This window comes from Zootoca vivipara, chromosome 5 (genome assembly GCF_965207765.1).
Source record: "Zootoca vivipara chromosome 5, rZooViv2.hap1.1, whole genome shotgun sequence".
NCBI lineage: Eukaryota > Metazoa > Chordata > Lepidosauria > Squamata > Lacertidae > Zootoca > Zootoca vivipara.
In genome coordinates this window covers 65,411,142-65,430,340 of record NC_142588.1, presented here as the reverse complement: position 1 = coordinate 65,430,340, position 19,199 = coordinate 65,411,142, and the positions used below count along the sequence as shown (strand labels likewise).

At 42.5% G+C, this 19,199-nt stretch overlaps 1 protein-coding gene across 3 annotated transcripts in view; it reads left to right on the top strand.

Moving 5' to 3' along the window:
• Positions 1–19,199, top strand: part of SPSB4 (splA/ryanodine receptor domain and SOCS box containing 4) — a 174,271-nt gene that overhangs the window by 118,346 nt on the left and 36,726 nt on the right. For all 3 annotated transcript variants that reach the window (XM_088670820.1, XM_035133462.3, XM_088670821.1), the window contains exon 2: positions 13,234–14,094. In XM_088670820.1, the coding sequence (XP_088526946.1) occupies positions 13,401–14,094 (694 nt within the window). In that variant the 5' untranslated portion in view covers positions 13,234–13,400. The remainder of the gene's footprint in view (positions 1–13,233; positions 14,095–19,199) is intronic.

The window sequence follows — 19,199 nt, the reverse complement described above, 5'->3', positions numbered from 1 at the left end:
TGAGGGAGACCCCACCCCACCCCCTAATGGAAACGGCTCGGGGTGGGGAGGCAGGAGCACTTCAGGGAGCGCTGCCGTGGCGCTGCCGCCGCCGCTTTGCCCAAGAAACCCGGGGGGGTGCTTGTCGGGCGGGCCATGACGAACTCTCCCCGTTCCCTCTGGAGACAGGGTGCCACCGCCACCGCCTCCTCCTGGGGCAATTCTGCGGGACTTCAGCATAAAAGCACATTTCCTCAGAGATGTCGCGTGTGTGGCTGGCTGGCTGGCTGGCTACTTGAGTTTAAAGGCGCAGAGGATTCCCGAAGGGGTTCCCCTCGCGTACCCTCGCCCGCCTCCGCACGCGTTCAAGCGGGAAAGGAAGTTTGGCTCCTTGAGCTGCCGCCCCTTATGAATGCGTGTTTCGGTGTTGTGGACAAGGGTCTCGTTTCCCCCTCATGGGACCGGGATTACGCAGGCATCTTTCCGACGACCTACTTGCCATTCACCCCGGAGCCTTTCGCGTCTCTCTCATCTCCCCCCCCCGCTCTCCCGCCTCCATTTCGCGCCCGTCGGCTCCCATGTTAGCGATGGGATGGATGGCAGCACCCCGAGCCAGTAAGGTACCGTACCGTAATAAAAACCTAATAAAAAATTAAGACATCCCCTGAAAATAAGACACCTTGTGTTTTTTTGAGGAAAAAAAGTTATAAGACGGTGTCTTAAAAAGGGGGAAACACGGTAGTAGTAAGCAGTGAAGCCTGCCAGGCAGCGTTTTCCTTTGCCTATCTTAAATAGATAGCAGAATGATATACAACACATAATTCCTTTTTTTTAAGTGGAACAATAAGACTGGAGAGCAATATGAAGGTTGTTTTCCCCAGTATTGTAAAAGCTGACTTCAGATGACACATTGTGCAAAGAGGATTGCCTGCCAGCTGAACAGACTCTGGAACACTGCTTGGCAGGAAACCAAAGAATGACACTGCATTTGCAGCAATCCTCTTTTATAACCAGTTCAAATAGGGGCTTCATTCAGAATGAGGCGCTGGATTGAATTCTGGGTACATTGGGCAATCAAGAGGCAAGGGCAATTTAGTGTGCGGCGGGTCACACACTTACTATGATTTCAATTTGGAAAACAGGACTCTTGGCTCTTTCTTTACTGTATTTTCCCATTCCATCCCAACCACAGTTGAAAAGGCATCTCTTAGTAGATGAGAGGCATAATATAGCCTTCAACTTGGCAGTTCAGTCTGACAGCAATCTCTTTGTTGTGGGTTTTTAAAAAGACTAAATTGCAGTATGCTTAGACTGGACACCCAGAGTTATTTAGTTTTCAATTTGATGTTGTTGTGAATTCATTCAAAGTATTATTTATCACTAAAAACCTGGCACTATCCACTGTCCAGGAGTGGCTAACCTCTATAGGATAGCAGCCAAGTATTTTGGGTGTAAGGTGACAGTGTTTTATGCCGCTGCAAGGTATCTCGGTGATGCAGCTGAACTGTGCAAAAGAATGAAATTTAAAAATTGTCCAGTAGCACCTTGGAGACCAAACTAAGTTTGTTCTGGGTATAAGCTTTCGTGTGCATGCACACTTCTTCAGATAGGTAGACCAACACAGTTACCTACCTGAATGTGCAAAAGATTAGTAAGATCCCTAGCTCTGTGAATGGAGAAGTAGAAAGGACAGTGCTGACAAGCACTGTATGCACAAAGCCAGCATTGCAACTCCATATGCAAAAGCAGGCACAGGCAAACTCGGCCCTCCAGATGTTTTGGGACTACAACTCCCATCATCCCTAGCTAACAGGACCAAGTGGTCAGGGATTATGGGAATTGCAGTCTCAAAACGTCTGGAGCGCCGAGTTTGCCTATCACTGCAAAACATGATTTTTTACTGAAACCACGTCCACACAATAGACACCTTCTCTTTGTCTCTTTCACTCTTTTTTCAGGAATACCCTCCTCCCCTTAGAAAACTCAAACAAACTATCATGACCCTCAGTGTACACATCCCTCCTTTGTCAAAGCATGGAATAAAGTTCTCAAAGCACGAGGGATTGAAAATACAAATGGGAAGCACCTAGAGGATTGGTAAACAAACTGAACCAAGTCCAGTACCAGTGGAAAAGGATGGTTCAGAGACTCAGGAGTACTATGGTGCTCATCTTAAGCCAATCGTAGGAGAGGGCTGCTGGCTACACCTCTTTACAATCCACTTCAAAGTTGCACTCAGGCTGGTGACTTGACTTGGAACTTCCAGACTAGGACCAGTTCAGAGGGTACTCCCACAAGGCTGCAGTTATCTCAGAAGCTTATGTAGGGGGTGACTGGAGATAATGATTGTAATTAGGTTTATTGGATCATCTATCTGAATCATATGGAATGTGAATGCATACAAGGTCCTGCCAGGTGGTGTGTCTGTGAGATAAACTCCCCATTGTTGCTCTGGTTTATATGATAAGCTCATTAGAAATGTTACTCCTTTTGCACAGATTGCTGCTTTGTGGAAACAATTCCCTCCCCTTTTAGTAGTCTACATAAGGGCTGAGTTATGTTTTAAATTGGCCTTAAGAACCTTTGGCTGAAAACACCTGCACAGAAGCCAGTATTTGTGCCTGTGGTTTCTGCCACTAACAGTGCAATTCTATGTGTGTCTACTCAGGTGTAAGTCCTATTGAGTTTAATGGGATTTACTTTCAGGTAAGTTTGTGTAGGATTTCAGCCTAAGATTGTAGTCTTGTACACTCAGTCCTATGCATGTCTCAATTTAGTTCACCACAAGAAGACCACCAACGAGTCTTTCCAGGGAACTAACCCTGCAGTGAGATTCCTTAGGCAAAATGTGATACCATTCTCCCCACATCTGTTCTCTGAGCTAGATTCTGGGCACCAACAATTTCTTTTACATGTCTTTTACTCCCTCCCTAGAAAGTTGTGGTTGGTTCCCTCTCTTTTAAGCTTCATGTGTGTGCTTTTAGACTTTTCACCAACATTCTAGTGTAGTTTAGTATTGGTATATATTGTTATTATTATTATTCTGTTTGTTGTGTTGGTCATTTTCTCAAGTTGCTTTGAATTTATAAAGGAACATTGGGGTAGAAATTTTGCAACAAAACTTTTCAGTAATTACCTGCCCTGGATGCTAGTACAAAGTGAAAGACCCTTTCCTTGCAGTTAGAGGAGTTGGAGGGACTGGGTCTTTCATGCCCAACTAGAGAGACAGACTTTGTCCCCCTCTTAGCTTTTCTGGAATCCATAGAGAGCTTGTGAGACACAGTCACTTTCTGACATCATTGAACTTTAGACCATTAGAAGGAATAAGAACTAACTTCACTGCTTCTGGGGTTTTTCAAAGCCTAACATGAAGTGAAAGACCAACTCAGAACTCCCACGGCATCCTCCGTCAGGGATGCAGGATTTGTGGCCTTCCAGATGTTGCTGGACTGAAACTCCCATTATCACTGAACATTTGCTGGGGATGCTGTCCAATGACATCTGAAGAGACACAGGCTCCCCATCTCTTTTCTGTGTACCAGGACCCTGGGATAAATTTGCATGTGTGTGTGAAGTTGGGGGTGACCACAAATTAAAGATAGCTGCTAAGGCTGCCAAAATTTGGGCCCTGTCTACAATATACTGGTGTTTTCCAAGTATTTGTCAATAGATAATTATTGTGGGTATTAAATTTACTATAGTGGCTACTCTCGGTAAACTATGTGCAAATACAAATCCAGTCCTGCTTCACTGACATGTATTTTGAAAAATTATGGAGCTGCATATGCCCTTCAGAGTTCTCATAATATGCCTGAATTTTGCACTCTAGGTCCAACATAATGGAAAAGGCCTTGACAGTCAAAACCTTTCTTCTCCTAGCAAAAGCGGTGAAGGAGGAAGCCATATCAGAGAAGTAGAATGTGATAGCTGCAGTGACCTATCACAAAACAGTAGTGGATGTCCCAGGTCCCTTCTGGTGTACCAAAAATCTCATTTTGTGTAGGCTTCAGAAAAATCTCATGTCCTCCTATAATGCTCCATATACTCAGATATCCTCCACTTGTACTGTTCTTTCTAAGAAACATAACATAACTAGAGACAAAATACTCTTGATTATAATAGAAGGGCTAAGTGCTTTGTCACAATTTCACTTTTTTCCTGGAAGTTCTAGTAATAGCAGAGTTTATAAATACGGGCATGATTTATTTGCTGATAAATTGAACAACTTACATCTATTTAATTTGTTGTGTTTTCTGTTTGCTTAAATATTTTGTTGTGGCCTGTGGCTAAATCAATTAACTTTCTAATGCTAATAGATATCCCCTATGCTTAAACTTTCCACATTTCCACACAGACACTTGCACCTTTTTAATGAAATAAAGCTGCTCTGTATGAAATAGAAAGTTTTATGTGCATCACTTCCAAATGTTCTGTTTTAAATTACAGAGATTTAAATATGTGGTGGCACTTCATATTACAAGACACGCTTGGCTTCTCCAGCAGCTATTTAAAAATGTTCATGTCTTATTCAATGTATTATTAGCGTACTCTGTTATCTATCAAACCTTGTCTAGGCACTTTTTTAAAAACATTGGGCTAAGCCTACTCTTAAGTAGGCGTTCTATAGAAGCAAGTAAAATTTTGGCCACATAAATTGCGTATGAACTTTTGCAGATGAATAGAATATTAATATTTGTATTGCATGCTTCCCCAAATAATGCAAGGCAGATTGCCTGGTCTCTGCCTTCCTCTTCACAACAACTCTTCAAATGGTCTTTGATAACAGACTGAAATGGTGGAATGGTCCAGTCATACTTCATGGGGCAAGTTGTTCCATAACCAGTGCTCAAAATTACCCAGGTGCCAGGCACATTTTGCACCTGGCTATTGGCCACTTGCAACCAAGTGAAGATGCCTGGGGACCTAAATGGTGCCTGACATATCCACCATCTGGAGGTGCATGCCTGTGGATCACTGGATCTTGACTGTTTCACACACATCCTGTGGAATTCTATCCACTCCACTCAGTTGTGAGGAGTGGATTCTCACGCTATGAATGGCCTGGGTCACCATTAAAAAAGAGAGAGAGGTAGAAATAGGCCAATATATATATTTGGATCAACCTGGTGGTATTATTAGCGCTGCATTTGAACCAACCTAAGGACGCAGGTGGTGCTGTGGTCTAAACCACAGAGCCTAGGGCTTGCCAATCGGAAGGTCAGCGGTTCGAATCACTGGGACGGGGTGAGCTCCCATTGTTTGGTCCCAGCTCCTGCCCACCTAGTAGTTCGAAAGCACGTCAAAGTGCAAGTAGATACCGTATATTCCAGCGTATAAGACGACTGGGTGTATAAGACGACCCCCAACTTTTCCAGTTAAAATATAGAGTTTGGGATATACTCGCCGTATAAGAATTACGACCCGGCGTATAAAACGACCCCCGACTTTTGAGAAGATTTTCCTGGGTTAAAAGGTAGTCTTATACGCAGGAATATACAGTAAATAGGTACCACTCCGGTGGGAAGGTAAACAGCGTTTCTGTGCGCTGCTTTGATTTGTCAGAAGCGGCTTAGTCATGCTGGCCACATGACCCAAAAGCTGTCTGTGGACAAACGCCGGTTCCCTTGGCCTATAGAGTGAGATAAGCGCCACAACCCCAGAGTTGTCCGCGACTGGACCTAATAGTCAGGGGTACCCTGTTACCTGTCTGCTAGGGGCCTTCCGAAATAGGCAGCTGCTGAATAATTGTTAACAACTTTCAATGGTTCATATTAATTTACTCATATAAATTTGTAGTCAAACCCAAATATTTGATGTCTGCTCTTATGCTTGGCTACTCAGAAGTAAGTCCCACTAAATTCATTGAGGATAACTCTATATTGTGGGATTATTGTGGTCGTAAATGATTTTGTCTTGCCGTTCAGTTTAGTGAGAGGCCAAGTGGGAGATGATAGATAGATAGATAGATAGATAGATAGATAGATAGATAGATAGATGATAGATAGATAATGCCTTATCTTGTGACCTTCAGAAGCCTTAATTTGTCTTCAGTGGTACAGTTTGTTCTTCTGAAAAAATAGTTTTCCAAAGAAAATTCTGTTAGATTGTGTTAAGGCACTACTGTGGCTTTTAGTTGTGCTCTTTAATGCTTGTGGTTTTGGAATCTTTTTGCAGGGCTGCAGTAGAAACAAATCAAGAGCATGAATCTTCAGAGAAACATGATACTAAGCTGTAAATCCTCAGCAGCAACTAATGTGCAGAATCCATTCAGACCCCATTCACATTCCTATAATTGAAATTCTCTTAAGAGTGTTGCCCCATAGCATAAAGAGATCTCTACTCCGCCAGCCCCCTTTTACCACCAAAGTCTTTTTTAGCCATTGTGGTGCTGAAAGCTATTGTCACATAATCAACAGATGATGGTGGAACTTGGAAAGTTAAGAATGCCAGGTCTCAGTGGGTTGTATTCTTGCCTTTTGTCATTGGCAAACTAATCAACCTCATTTTGAGTGCTTTGCTGAATTGTAATACTTCCTCCAAATTATACGAGCAGGCCCCTTCCCCAGGGAACAATGTGCAATCCCTTAATCTCTCTCATACAATTGGCAGCTCTCTTCAAAGTTAAGAGTATCACTCTTTAATGAAAGTATATTATTCACCAGTTTCTGCTTTCCATTTTTTTGCTGAGGGTATTGCCTTTACTAAAGGGTAAAATCTACCAGAATCTGCATGCTCCTGTTGGTGAGACTTGGAAGTTGAGGTGCAAAAGTGTTTTAAAAAGCCAAAGACATAATAGTAATTAAACAACAACCAACCTAGTCTGCTGCCAAATTTGGATATGGAACATTGAGGCTTAATTTATGAAATCACAAAAGAATCATTAGTTTGTTGAGAGGTCATACGGGTTGAGGTGATAATTTTGCAATGCTCATAATTATACTTTCATTTGTCATTATTACATATTTATATATACGATCCCTTCATGCCATCTCCATATGTCTGATGGTTCAATTGAGTGTTTGGATGCTATGGCATTTGCTTTCTAAGAAAAACTTATTTGCTTTACAAGGCGAGGTTGTGACCTTTTTCCTGGGCCTGTTCTCAGAGCAGATTAGTTACACCTGACTTAAATTAACATTCCAGATGTCTCAGTAATAATGTCAGTTCCTGAAATATTTTTGGTAGTTTATATTCCTGGTGCGCTGTGTCTGTGTATCCCCCACCCCCTTGAGGTTCCTTTTTCCACTATTTTGAGTTGTACAGATTTTTGGTTTCGCTTTAGCATTGCACATAATTTCGAAATGGTGTGAGGTGCAATAGTATTAGTTCTGTTTTGGGGGTGGGTGGGTGGGGTATCTGCTTCTGAGGAGAGAGTGAAGAGAAAGGTTTCACACACACCCCTTATAACACTTGGTCATCTACATGAAGCTGACTGGCAGCGATTCAGGACAAACAAAAGGAAGCAGTTCTTCATACAGCACATAGTTAACTTATGGAATTTGCTGGCACAAGCAAATGATCCTCATCTTGGATGGCTTGAAAGAGAGCTTTAGACAAATTTATGGAAGGTAAAGCTATCAGTGGCTACTAATTGCCTTTGAATGTCGGTCATTGGGGAAGCAACAACAAGAGAGAACTGTGGCCCTCATATTCTCCTTGTGTCTTCCCAAAGGCATTTAAAAGAGGCATGCCTTCCCAGAAGCATACCTGAAGGAATGCCTCGCTCGTACCAGCCTGTTGCTGCTTCAAAGTCATCATCAGAGGCAGTCGCCAGTGCAGTTTGACCAGACCGAAGGCTTGTTTTCTTTTAAAGAGAAGGGCCCCTTGCATTTTCACTCTTAACATTCAGAAGTGACTCATTCCAGACTAAAAGCAGCCACAGTCCTGCAACCTGACAGTTTTGTGTCCGAGAGGGATAAAGTGTGTTGGCAGAGATGAATTGTGCTCTGGTGGCTTCGCTAGTATGGCCCTGCTGAATTCCCTGCATGGCGTATCCGTTCTTGTTTGAACTCTTCCCCGCCTCCCCCCCCCTTTGACTGCCTTTAATTCATTGCCTTTCTTCTCTATCCGAACGTGCAGAATGGGAAGGATACCATGCCCGCTACTGCCTTTAAGAAGACCTGAAAGATAGAAATGGTGTGAAAATTGGTTTGCACAAATAGGTCGCTCGTATGAACGAGAGCTGCCCTTGAACTGGCATATGTATGTAGCCTACAGAAGGTGTGCCAGCTTGGGGGGTGGGACTTTTCTACAGAAGTATCAAGTTGATAGGTTTTGGGAGGGATGGTGGTTAGAGGATGCAGGGTTGAGTAAGGAATGATAAAAGGGGTCCTTCTTGGGTCAAGGAAGAATTTCCCTTTGCCGTGTTAGATAGCTGGGATAGCTCAGTCAGTAGGGCATAAGACTCTTTAATCTCAGGGTCATGGCTCCGAGTGCCACATTGGGCAAAAGGGACATGGGTGGCGCTGTGGTCTAAACCACTGAGCCTCTTGGGCTTGCCAATCAGAAGGTTGGCAGTTCAAATCCTCACGACGGGGTGAGCTCCTGTTGCTCTGTCACTGCTCCTGGCAACCTAGCAGTTCAAAAGAATAACAGTGCAAGTACATAAATAGGTGGTGGGAAGGTAAACAGCGTTTCCATGCACTCTGGTTTCTGCCACGGTGTCCCATTGTGCCAGAAGCGGTTTAGTCATGCTGGCCACATGACCCAGAAAGCTGTCTGTAGACAAATGCCAGCTCCCTCAGCCTGAAAGCGAGATGAGCGTCGCAGCGCCATAGTCGCCTTTGACTGGACGTAACCATCCAGGAGTCCTTTACCTCCTTTACCTGCCACATTGGGCAAAAGGTTCCTGGATTGCAGGGGGTTGAACTTGATGGCCCTCGTGGTCCCAACTCCTACAGTTCCATGATTCTGTGTATGCTTAGGTCCACCCTGAGCAAGAGATTCCACTGTGAGGTTCTCTTTTCGTAGGGAGGCTTTTATGCAAAGAGTCCTCCAGAAGTTAGACTTACAGCTCCCATCATTTGTGACCGTTAGGTGCTCTGGTTGTGGCTGGTGGGATTATACTCCAAAACATCTGGAGAGCATTGTGGGACCAGGCTGGGTAATCATTGTGGGCATATCGGGCGAGTGGGTGGAAACACCAGCTCTTCTCTAAAACAGTTACAGTACTTACAATACTGTAGTAGTGAGGGATTCGTGTGTGTAAACAGGGAGGGTGTTGTTTGTTTCATTGAAAAAGGAAAACAGGGTGACTGGGCAAGTTAATATAGTAAGAAAAACATAACACGTCCAAAGCCCTGGTATCTCTATATGGAATCATTCTGCTATCCATTCAATATCTCTGTATGGTTTTATTTGCTGCAATTCAAAGAGTGTATCTAATTCGATGTTTAGAAATGATCATAACTAGATCTGCAAATGTTTTCCGGATGTTTTCAGTAGCGTTGTGTGTTGCAGGAAGTCTGACATGCTTATCTTGTCCCAGTATCAGGCTGCATTTTTTTTAACGGTGAAATAGCATCTCCCCAACTTAACTTTTTCGGGTAAGATTTCAATTTAACTGTTAGTGCTGAGAATAACATTCTTTAATGTCTTGGCAGCTCCACTGAGAGTGCTGGAAAGTGAAACTGACACTCTTTTTCCGGCTTGGATTTGGCTTGCTCACTGCTGGGTGCATGCCCTGCTTTTAATCTGACCATTTCCCAGCTATGTGGGGGATGCTTGTGAAACAATTACAGAAATATTTCTGCCTCCTACAGGAGTTAATGGGGGTTTTTTTCCTCAAAAGAGTAAGGCTGCAATCTTATTTGTGATTACCCAGCAGTTTGTCTCGTTGATCACAGAGAGGCTGACTTCTGAGTAAACATGCCCAGGCTTCTGTAATGAATCAGTTTCTTTCAGCAGAGCTAACCAGAGTATTAGTGCCCTGTTCATTTGCCACTGTGTTCTGTTTGTGAGAGGTGGCCAGTAGCACACAGCTTCTGTAAATGCCAAAAGTTAACAGAAACATAAAATGTTTTGGCAGAGAAATGGGAATTTGGGTGTGTCTTGAGCAAATTACCATGGATTAAAAACAACAACCAGTAAAGGCTTGAACTTGGCATGTTATATAGGATATAGTGTGCTTTTGCAATTTGCAAGTGAATCAGGAGGAGATTGTTTAACATGCACCATGTGTAAATATTCCTTATTGTGTACATTGATTTTTTTTTTGCATTCTGTATTGCAAAAGGTCAGGAAGGGAGCTAATCACAATGCTGTTAGGCAGGCAGGCTTGCCCTTTGGCTTACCTTTGGTGCTATGAATTGCATCCCACAATGGAGGAAAACTGAATATTGATTTCTGGGCATACTCTCTTCCATTCCTGCTTCAGTTTATTGGGAAGAATTTGTATTTGTTTGAGGTCATGCCATTGAAACTAACTTGGAGGAATCACATAGCCTCTTTCCCTCTCTCCCATAATAGAAGGAGAATCATAAATGTGCAAGGCTTGTGTGTGTGGCAGGGTGTTGGTTAACTGCTTGTATCCTTCCGTCAACCTCACATATTGGCAATCTTGTTAAGAAGCTATAATCTGCTATTCCAGTTGTTCTCCTCCAGAGCCTATAGGTGGCATGAAGGTTTGCAAGGAATTCTGTATCTACTAACCTCTTTGTGTGTTCGTTCATGTGTGAAGGTGTTTCTAGGTGCAAGCATTTTCTAGCCTTACCTTCACTTTCATTGTCTAGAGTCCAGGAGCAGATTGTTTTTGCAGTGTGAGCGCTAGAGAATGGGTTAGGAAACTTGCTGAGATCGCTGCCGCTTTCTGTGGCCCAAGGATGTGTTTTCTCCACCATGAAAAGTTTTGAAGAAAAGAACTGCTTTAGAAAAGATCGGTCATGCGTAGACATACAGTGGCTGATAGGAGAAAGAAGAGGCACAAGAGCAGTTGAGATTTCTCTAACTTGAGAGGTGTGTACCACCAATATCTAATGATGCTTGCTATTTGGTTCAAAGCCAATGGCTACATACTGTAAAGTCTGGTCCCAAAATATTTTGTTCTAACTTTTTGGCAATCCCCAATCATTTCCATACATGGATCTATCTAAAAGGCCTATGTATGCATGAAGTGGTTCCGTATGTGCACTGGGAGATTGTTTTCACTCCTTGCAGCAGCTCCTTACATCTTATGGAATTCTACTCTGAAGGATGCTGCCTTTTTGAAGATGCTTATGAGGGTATTCTGTCAGGTGATGCTCGGCCCTCCTTTGCCTCACAGATGCAGATTGAAAATTTCTTGAATTCCTGAAAGACTGCCACTTTTCAATATACTTTGAGGTGCTCTGAAACCATATTTAGAAGTACAGTGGTACCTCGGATTACAGACGCTTCAGGGGTTACAGACTCTTCAGGTTATAGACTCCGCTAACCCAGAAATAGTACCTCGGGTTAAACTTTGCTTCAGGGTGAGAACAGAAATTGCATGGTAGTGGCACAGCGGCAGCAGGAGGCCCCATTAGCTAAAGTAGTACCTCAGCTTAAGAACAGTTTCAGGTTAAGAACGGACCTCCGGAATGAATTAAGTTCTTAACCCAAGGTACCACTGTAGTTATTGAAGACATTCAACTCGGTCCATTCAAGGTCACCAAAGATAATGATTTTTTCAAAATTAGATGGCCATCTCCCTTAACTCACTTAACTCACTTAACTGTAAGCCCCAAATATCAAATGTGCATCTATCTAACACAATTTAATATATTCGATGCATATTTAACATGTCTCTTTGCATGGCTCTCCTCTTAACACTAAACCATGTTTCTTGAACACTAAACCAGTTTCTTGAACAAGATACAACATCATATTGTGATGAGATACTGAATGTAATGTATGTGTGTGTGAACACTTACATTTAATGACTTTACTGCTTGCTTTAATAAAAATGGTCTGTTTAAGTTGCTATGAAGACTTCATACATGGGTACTTTGCATGCATACATATTATTATTCAGCAGCCTTCCAATAACCTAGCCAAGAATTTGCCTAGCTACAATTAAGTACACAGTCTTTTTGACACATGACATTATACAGTTTGTAAACCAGTCTTCTGTGTTGGGAGTATTCCTTCCTGTCTAGATGGGATTTTGACATTGTTTCCATGCAACCTTGGCAAAATGGACTTCTGATGTTTTGCTATTGGGCATTCAGAATTGCTGTTGTGTGAATATACATCACTTGAAGTCTGGAAACTTAAGACACGTAGCTTTCTTTTGAGCTGTGTGGACTTTGCAACCTTTTGAGAGTGTGTCCTTAAACACACATGCAGAGCTGTCTTAGCACACAACTTGTGGCTCATTGTGGCTCCCTAGCACAGATACAAGTGAATATTCAGTGTCTCTTTTTCAACAAGACAGTTAATGTAATGCACCGTCAAAAAGCATGTTGGATGGGAAATACCTCATGTCAAAGACCCATGGATTTTTGGCATGGTATGTAGCATAAATAAATACATTTGCAGGCAGTATCCTGCTCAGGCTTTTCAACATAGTAGCAGCACCACTTAACACCTCCACTTGTATTTTCAAACCAAACAATCCACAGGATGGGCTGGTCAAAAGACTTTCAGAACCATAAGCATTTGTTAAATCTCTCCAGCTTCCTTTTCAGAAGCCCACCACAAATCGTAAAACAAGTTTTGCCTATATATTTATTTAAGGGGCATGACTTTTTTTTTAAAGGTGAAGTATTAAGTTTCACAGCTGTTTGCTATCATCCAGGGATACCTTCCAGCTATGCTAGTCTGGGTTCCTTTACAAGGTACACCGATTGGAAAGGCAGATTTAGAAAAGAGAAATACTAGAGGTAAACAGCTTGCCGAAAGAATTTCTTTTTGAAGCAATACGTATAAAGAAGCACAAGTGAAAATGGATGGTCTCATGCATACCTGATAATGAAGAGAAAAGCTCTTGTACAATGTGACAGTGCTGACTAGACTATATGGGTGGAAGGGCAAAAGGTGTGGAATGTCTGTGTCTATTATGAAAAGACGGAAATTGCTGTCTGTATTTGGAACACTGCAGGCTCAATATATCCTGCTGACAGTCTGGCTAGTGACCGCTGTTGTACAAAGCCCATGAAACCGAGAATTGTCAGTTCTTCATTTTAAAATAACTTGGCACCAATCGTAGAAATTCCGTTTTTTTTTAAGAATACATATGTGGGTTATAAGTTGACTGCTTTTTAACTGGAGACTCTCTCTACTTTTTCTCCCCCCTAGGAGTGTATTCTCAGAAAACATTGGCTCTAGACAGGTCCAGAAGGCAAGAGTGAATCCAGTCTACATGCACAGAGTCCACTGGCTCAGCTTGAAAGTGTTTTCATGAGTTAACACTGGGACCAGATCCACCCTTCGTTCCCTGCAGCCAAGCAATCTGCAGCCAAGCAATGGGCCAAAAAATCTCAGGGAGCATAAAGTCTGTCGATGTTCGGGAGCCCCCTTACAGACCTGTCAAAAGAGAACTGAGGGGTCCAGATTTCTGCAAGCCTGCGAGATTGGATATGTTGCTGGATATGCCCCCGGCCCATTTGGAGGTCCAGTACAAGCACGCTTGGAACAACGAAGACCGATCCTTAAATATATTTGTGAAGGAAGATGACAAACTGACGTTTCACAGACACCCGGTAGCCCAAAGCACAGACTGCATCCGAGGCAAAGTTGGGTATACAAGGGGCCTACATGTTTGGCAGATCCACTGGCCCGCCAGGCAGCGAGGAACACACGCTGTGGTTGGAGTGTCAACGGCAGAAGCGCCTTTGCATTCTGTAGGATATACGTCGTTGGTTGGTAGCAATAATGAGTCATGGGGCTGGGACCTTGGGCGCAACAAACTTTATCACAACTGCAAAAATCAGCCTGGGGTGACATATCCTGTATTTTTGGAACCAGATGAGTCTTTTGTACTCCCAGACTCCTTACTGGTGGTTTTGGATATGGATGAAGGGACACTTAGCTTCATTGTGGATGGACAGTACCTTGGAGTGGCCTTCAGGGGACTTAAAGGGAAAAAACTCTATCCTATAGTCAGTGCGGTATGGGGGCACTGTGAAATCACAATGAGATACATCAACGGACTTGATCGTAAGTGTTCCACCACACTTCTAATTTCTTTTTCCCAAAGACCCAAACATGTTTCTAGCTTTGCCAGCTTAACAGTTTCTTCCATACTAAATGTACAGTAGGGGAGAAGTTGCACCTGCCTGTCCTGTAACCTTCTGGTGAAATAAGGTCATCTGGGTGATAGTGCTGCTGATATCTGTAATTTGCAGCTGTAGTAAGATGAGTGTGCTAACATCTAAAAGGAATGTGGCACCTACCTCATCTTGCAGCAGTTCTGTCCTCCCTCCCCAACAATTTTTTTCAGGCTAAAAACTCTGTGGAATTAATGTGTGAGTATTATTTTATGCTTTTGTGGTTTTAAGCTTCTTTTTTTAGAAGTATGCAAAAATGTACATTAGCAGTGGAAGGTTTTTTCATGTTTGCAAACTGGGTTCTTGTTGAATTGATGATGGAATGCCTTGCAAAATTATATTCTTCAAAGTCAGGCTTGAAAACTGGGTTCTGATCTCTCCAGTTTGTGTGTTTATATATAATTTAGAAGCAGCTTTCCTATTCACTAGGCAGGAGCAAAGATTGTGCACTTATAGCTCTGGGGTATAGTTGAAGATAGATGGGTTGTGACCCTCCTCTTGGACAGGATTGCATCTGTGTTTGTACAGTGTTACGCTTACATTAAATCAGGGATGGCCAATGTGGTGCCCTCCAGATGCTGCTTGACTACAACTCCTATCATCCCTGTCTACTGGCCACCACTGACCATTGGGGATGATGGGAGTTGCAGTTGGGAGAGACAATTTCAGTACTGCTGCAGTCTCACAAGATTCATCTTACGTTTGCTAAAAACAGCACCTTTAGTGTAACAAGACCTGCCCTTGGAATGCACTCTCAGTAAATATCTACAGTCCTGGTGATTCAGAGCCTGCTTAATGCTCATTTGTTCACTCAGGTTATCCCTGAGGGGTAGTCTGCTTAAGTTCATGATTAATTTGAATTCCAAGTTATACTGCTCTTTTCGTTGGTGATTTTATGTTGGTGATCACATTGAGGGTTTTTTAAATACTTTTTTCTGTTTGGTGGTATAGAAACTAATAAAACTTTTTGCCTGATACAGCTATCACTGGGATGCCAAAATAGCGGAGGAGAACTCAGGCTGATCTAGATTTCTCAATCTGCTGTTTCCTAGTCTGGATTTGAAGCATCAATGGCCTTCAACTTTATTCTGTTCTGTCAAAGTGAGGTCTAACTCCTGCTGTAAGGATCAGCAGGCAGCGACTTGCAAAAAATGGATTGCCACATGGAGTTTTGCCAGTGTTGTATGGTGAGACCTTTTCCATGTGTGTATTTCTATATATAAAGAGGGTTCGAGTTCTATTACACCATAAAGGTTGACTAAACCCATATCTTAAAAAACAAAACAAAACACCTTGCAAGGCTAAGCTTTTAGGTTCATTTTAAATTTATCCTATGAGTTTGCAAATAGGGTGATCTGGCTCACTAAATAAAAGCAGTGAGCAAAAACGAAAAGGTACAAATACTGCTGGCTGCATTTTTCTTAGCTCCACTTTCTTTCCTTTTAGCCTCAAAAAGGATGTCTAAATTATCCTCCTTATGAACTTTCTCTGTTTTTGTGTGCTAGCTCTTTAAAAAAATCACAAAGGCCTTTTAACTTTTACCTTTAAAATAGCCCCTTCCCATTAGGAGTTTTTATCAACTGAACTCTTGCCAGCACACTGTAGCTGTATTTTAAATGAAACTTCTAACATCTTAAAAGGAAGATAAAAGGACCTCAAAGTTTTATAGCAATTGGGGTTAACCTGGAAAATATTCTCTGCACAGAAAATGCTTTGTAATTCTTTTGGAAGTTGACAGAAGTTGGCTGAATAGAAAACGAACCGTAAGCAAATAGAAATGGCCCTGAGCAAGGCTGTGTTCAGATAGCTAAAAATATGAACAACTTCACAGACAAAACAGGATTTTACTCCTCTCCCGGCAAAGGGCTTATCTACTGAAACTTCCATGAGTATATTATGTAACAGCACGATTATAGTACTGTTTCTCTATACAGTGTTGCCTCGGAACTCAAACAGCTCAGTTCTCGAACGTTTCGGCTCCCAAACACCGAAAACCCGGAAGTAAGTGTTCCGGTTTTTGAACGTTCCTTGAAACACGAACATCCAACATGGCTTCTGCTGTGCAAAAACCTAGCTGACGGCCAGTTGGAAGCCGCGCCTCAAAACTCGAACGTTTTGGAAGTCAAACGGTCTTCCAGAACTGATTACATTTGAGTTCTGAGGTACCACTGTATGAAACCATTGGCCAAAATCTTGACTAGGGATGGGAAAGTTGTGCCCCTTCAGATGCTGTAGTTTGTGAAGTTCATAGCGGGCTGTCTGGACCACATGGGCCTCTAATGACAAGGAGCACCTCCAGACCACTCACCTGTGGTTTCATAGGATAACCACCCAAAATCTGGTACACATCCAGTTCCCAGGCGCACCCAATTCCCATCCATCTTGTCAGGATTCAGCCATGGTTTACTAGCTGTCATCAAGCTCATAAGTGCATTTGGACACCAGTTTAGGACATGCATTGCATGGCCTCTCCTGATTCAGATACTACAAAATAGAGCTGGGTATCAACAGCATCAGTAACACCATGCCCCAGTAACATTTTGCTGAGTATTCTTTTTAAATGTTTTATTGTTCTTATGAAAAACCATGTAGATATTCTTATGTTTAAAAAAACCCCTTTCTTTCCACAATATATCTGCTACTCCCAGAAGTCTCCTCAACTTGTTACAGCATCTAATCTGCTTCTCTGGGCAAATCTTAATGTTCTGCAGTATTGCAGTATTGCTGCAATATTTGCATAACAATCCAGCATACTAGAGCCACCCATTCACTCTCTGGGCGGGGAGATTCCTAGAAAAAGTAATTAAGGACACTTGTCTAAGTGCCTTGACTGTGTGAGCTTCAAAGACCAGTGGGGAACTAAACTATGAAGCCTACCGACAGATCACTCAAATACATTTTAAAAGATCTCGATCACAGTTTGCCCCCATCGCTAGATGTAAGCCACTAGTGATCTTCACATCTCACATAAGTCCTATGATATAACTCCCGCTGGTTTTAATATACCCAAGCTATAGAATGAAGGATGTTGCACTTTAAGAAAAAGGTACTTTCTGAATTGCCTGCAGCGACTTCTGTTAGGTGAAGCAAAGAGCAGAAAGGAGTTAGGACTCAAAAATCATAGTGCTATTACTGCCCCACCCTCTCCTTCTTGGCTGGCTGGCACAAGTAGCTCAAGCGCTTGATCCCCACTGCTCCCAAGCAGGAGTTTGGATAGTGCCCTCACCAAAGAGTAGCTCAGGGATGTGCTTGATGAATGAGCGATGGGACACATTTCTATTGGGAAGAAAAAGTACACATTAGCCGATTATGAAAAATTGTGCAGATTTTCCCCCTTGAATGAGAATTTCATGATTAGTATATCTACTTATACCCTGCCTTTTCCCCCTGACAGAGAATCATGGTGACTTACAGCTGAAATAGAAACAGCTTAAAAACATAGGTGAGGGAAAGCAATCATTAAAAACAAATGAGCATTAATAGAATTATGATATACTGTATGTGTATTAAAACACACAGATCATTACAACAAAAAACATCGTAGCACTAGCCCAGGCTTCCTCAACCTCGGCCCTCCAGATGTTTTTGGGCTGCAACTCCCATGATCCCTAGCTAGCAGGACCAGTGGTCAGTGATGATGGGAATTGTAGTCTCAAAACATCTGGAGGGCCAAGGTTGAGGAAGCCTGCACTAGCCCTTCCCTTAAAAGCAGTCAGTTCCCAAAATCCTGTTGGATCAAGAAAGTCTTCACCTGCCAACAGGACAACATGAAAGCAAGCCAGTTTAATTTCTCTAGTTCCAAAGTTTAGGAGCAGCCACCGAGAAGGCCCTCTTCTGCAGACAGAGAAGCAGCCATACCGAGACCATGGCATAGCTCTACTGACAGTGGTGTTGCTGCCACTTACTGAGGCAAAGCAGAGACAGGGCAAAGAGGTTTCTCTTAGGGTGCCTGCACAATCCCAACCTTATCACCTTCCTGCCTCGCCTCTCCCTGTCGCATCCCAGCTTTCCAGTTTGCGGCAAAATGTAAATGGCCATTGTGCTCACCGCTTTCGTCTATATTTGTTAGGCTTTATATGAAATAAGTGAATGGATGGGGATGCTTCAGTGGGAAGCAAACAATTAGATAATACTTTCACATATATGCAGCGGCTTATTGGGGCAGCCTTTGCAAAGTCTTTATTGAAGGTCAGTTCCTCTGTTATGCTGCTGCTTGCAACCTATGTTTTTTCACCATGCCAGATTACAAAAGCTCTCTTGGTTTTCACTGCTTTGCATAATTCTCAAAACGTGCTTCTTTTTCTTGGCCGCTTCAGTATTATTCTAAAGGGGGAAAGTGTGTTATAAGGGATTTTTCTGACCCGAGGGATGTTCTTGTTCTTTATTATTTATTTGTAATAACTGCAGTAATGATGTAGAGAACTTCCCTACATCCATCTTTCTCCTCGCTCAAACTTTTTAATGGACAAGGGTTTCATTTTGAGGGGAGGGTGCAATTTATTTCCTTGTTTGTGTCAAAGAGATTTCGTCTGTCATTTGAACAAGCTTGTGTTTGTATGCCCTCTAAAATATGACATCCAGTTTTATGCTGTTTCTTGGCTCCGAGTACTCTTGTATGTTTGTGAAAGTTGAAGGGTTCTGACTCCTGCTGCTAGCATATTTGTAAAGTAACAATAAATGTCTAATAACACCATCTCTACACATTTTGCTGGTTCAGTTCATTCTAAATTCTTCACATTCTTGGCTAAGCTTCTTGGAAAAAGAAAATAAATTGGCCTCTTCCTCTGTGTAGATTCAGCAGACTTGCAAGTTGATGTAGACTATGTACTGCTCAATATCTTTCTAACTTTTATGGTCTTCTGTTTTTGTTTTTGTTTGAGTGGCCTTGATTGGTATCTCTCTGTAAAAGAGCCAGTAATCAACTTGGAAAAATGCGCTCTTGGGCCCATCAAATACAAAAACTACAAAATGCAAAATTAATACCAGTGGAGTCCT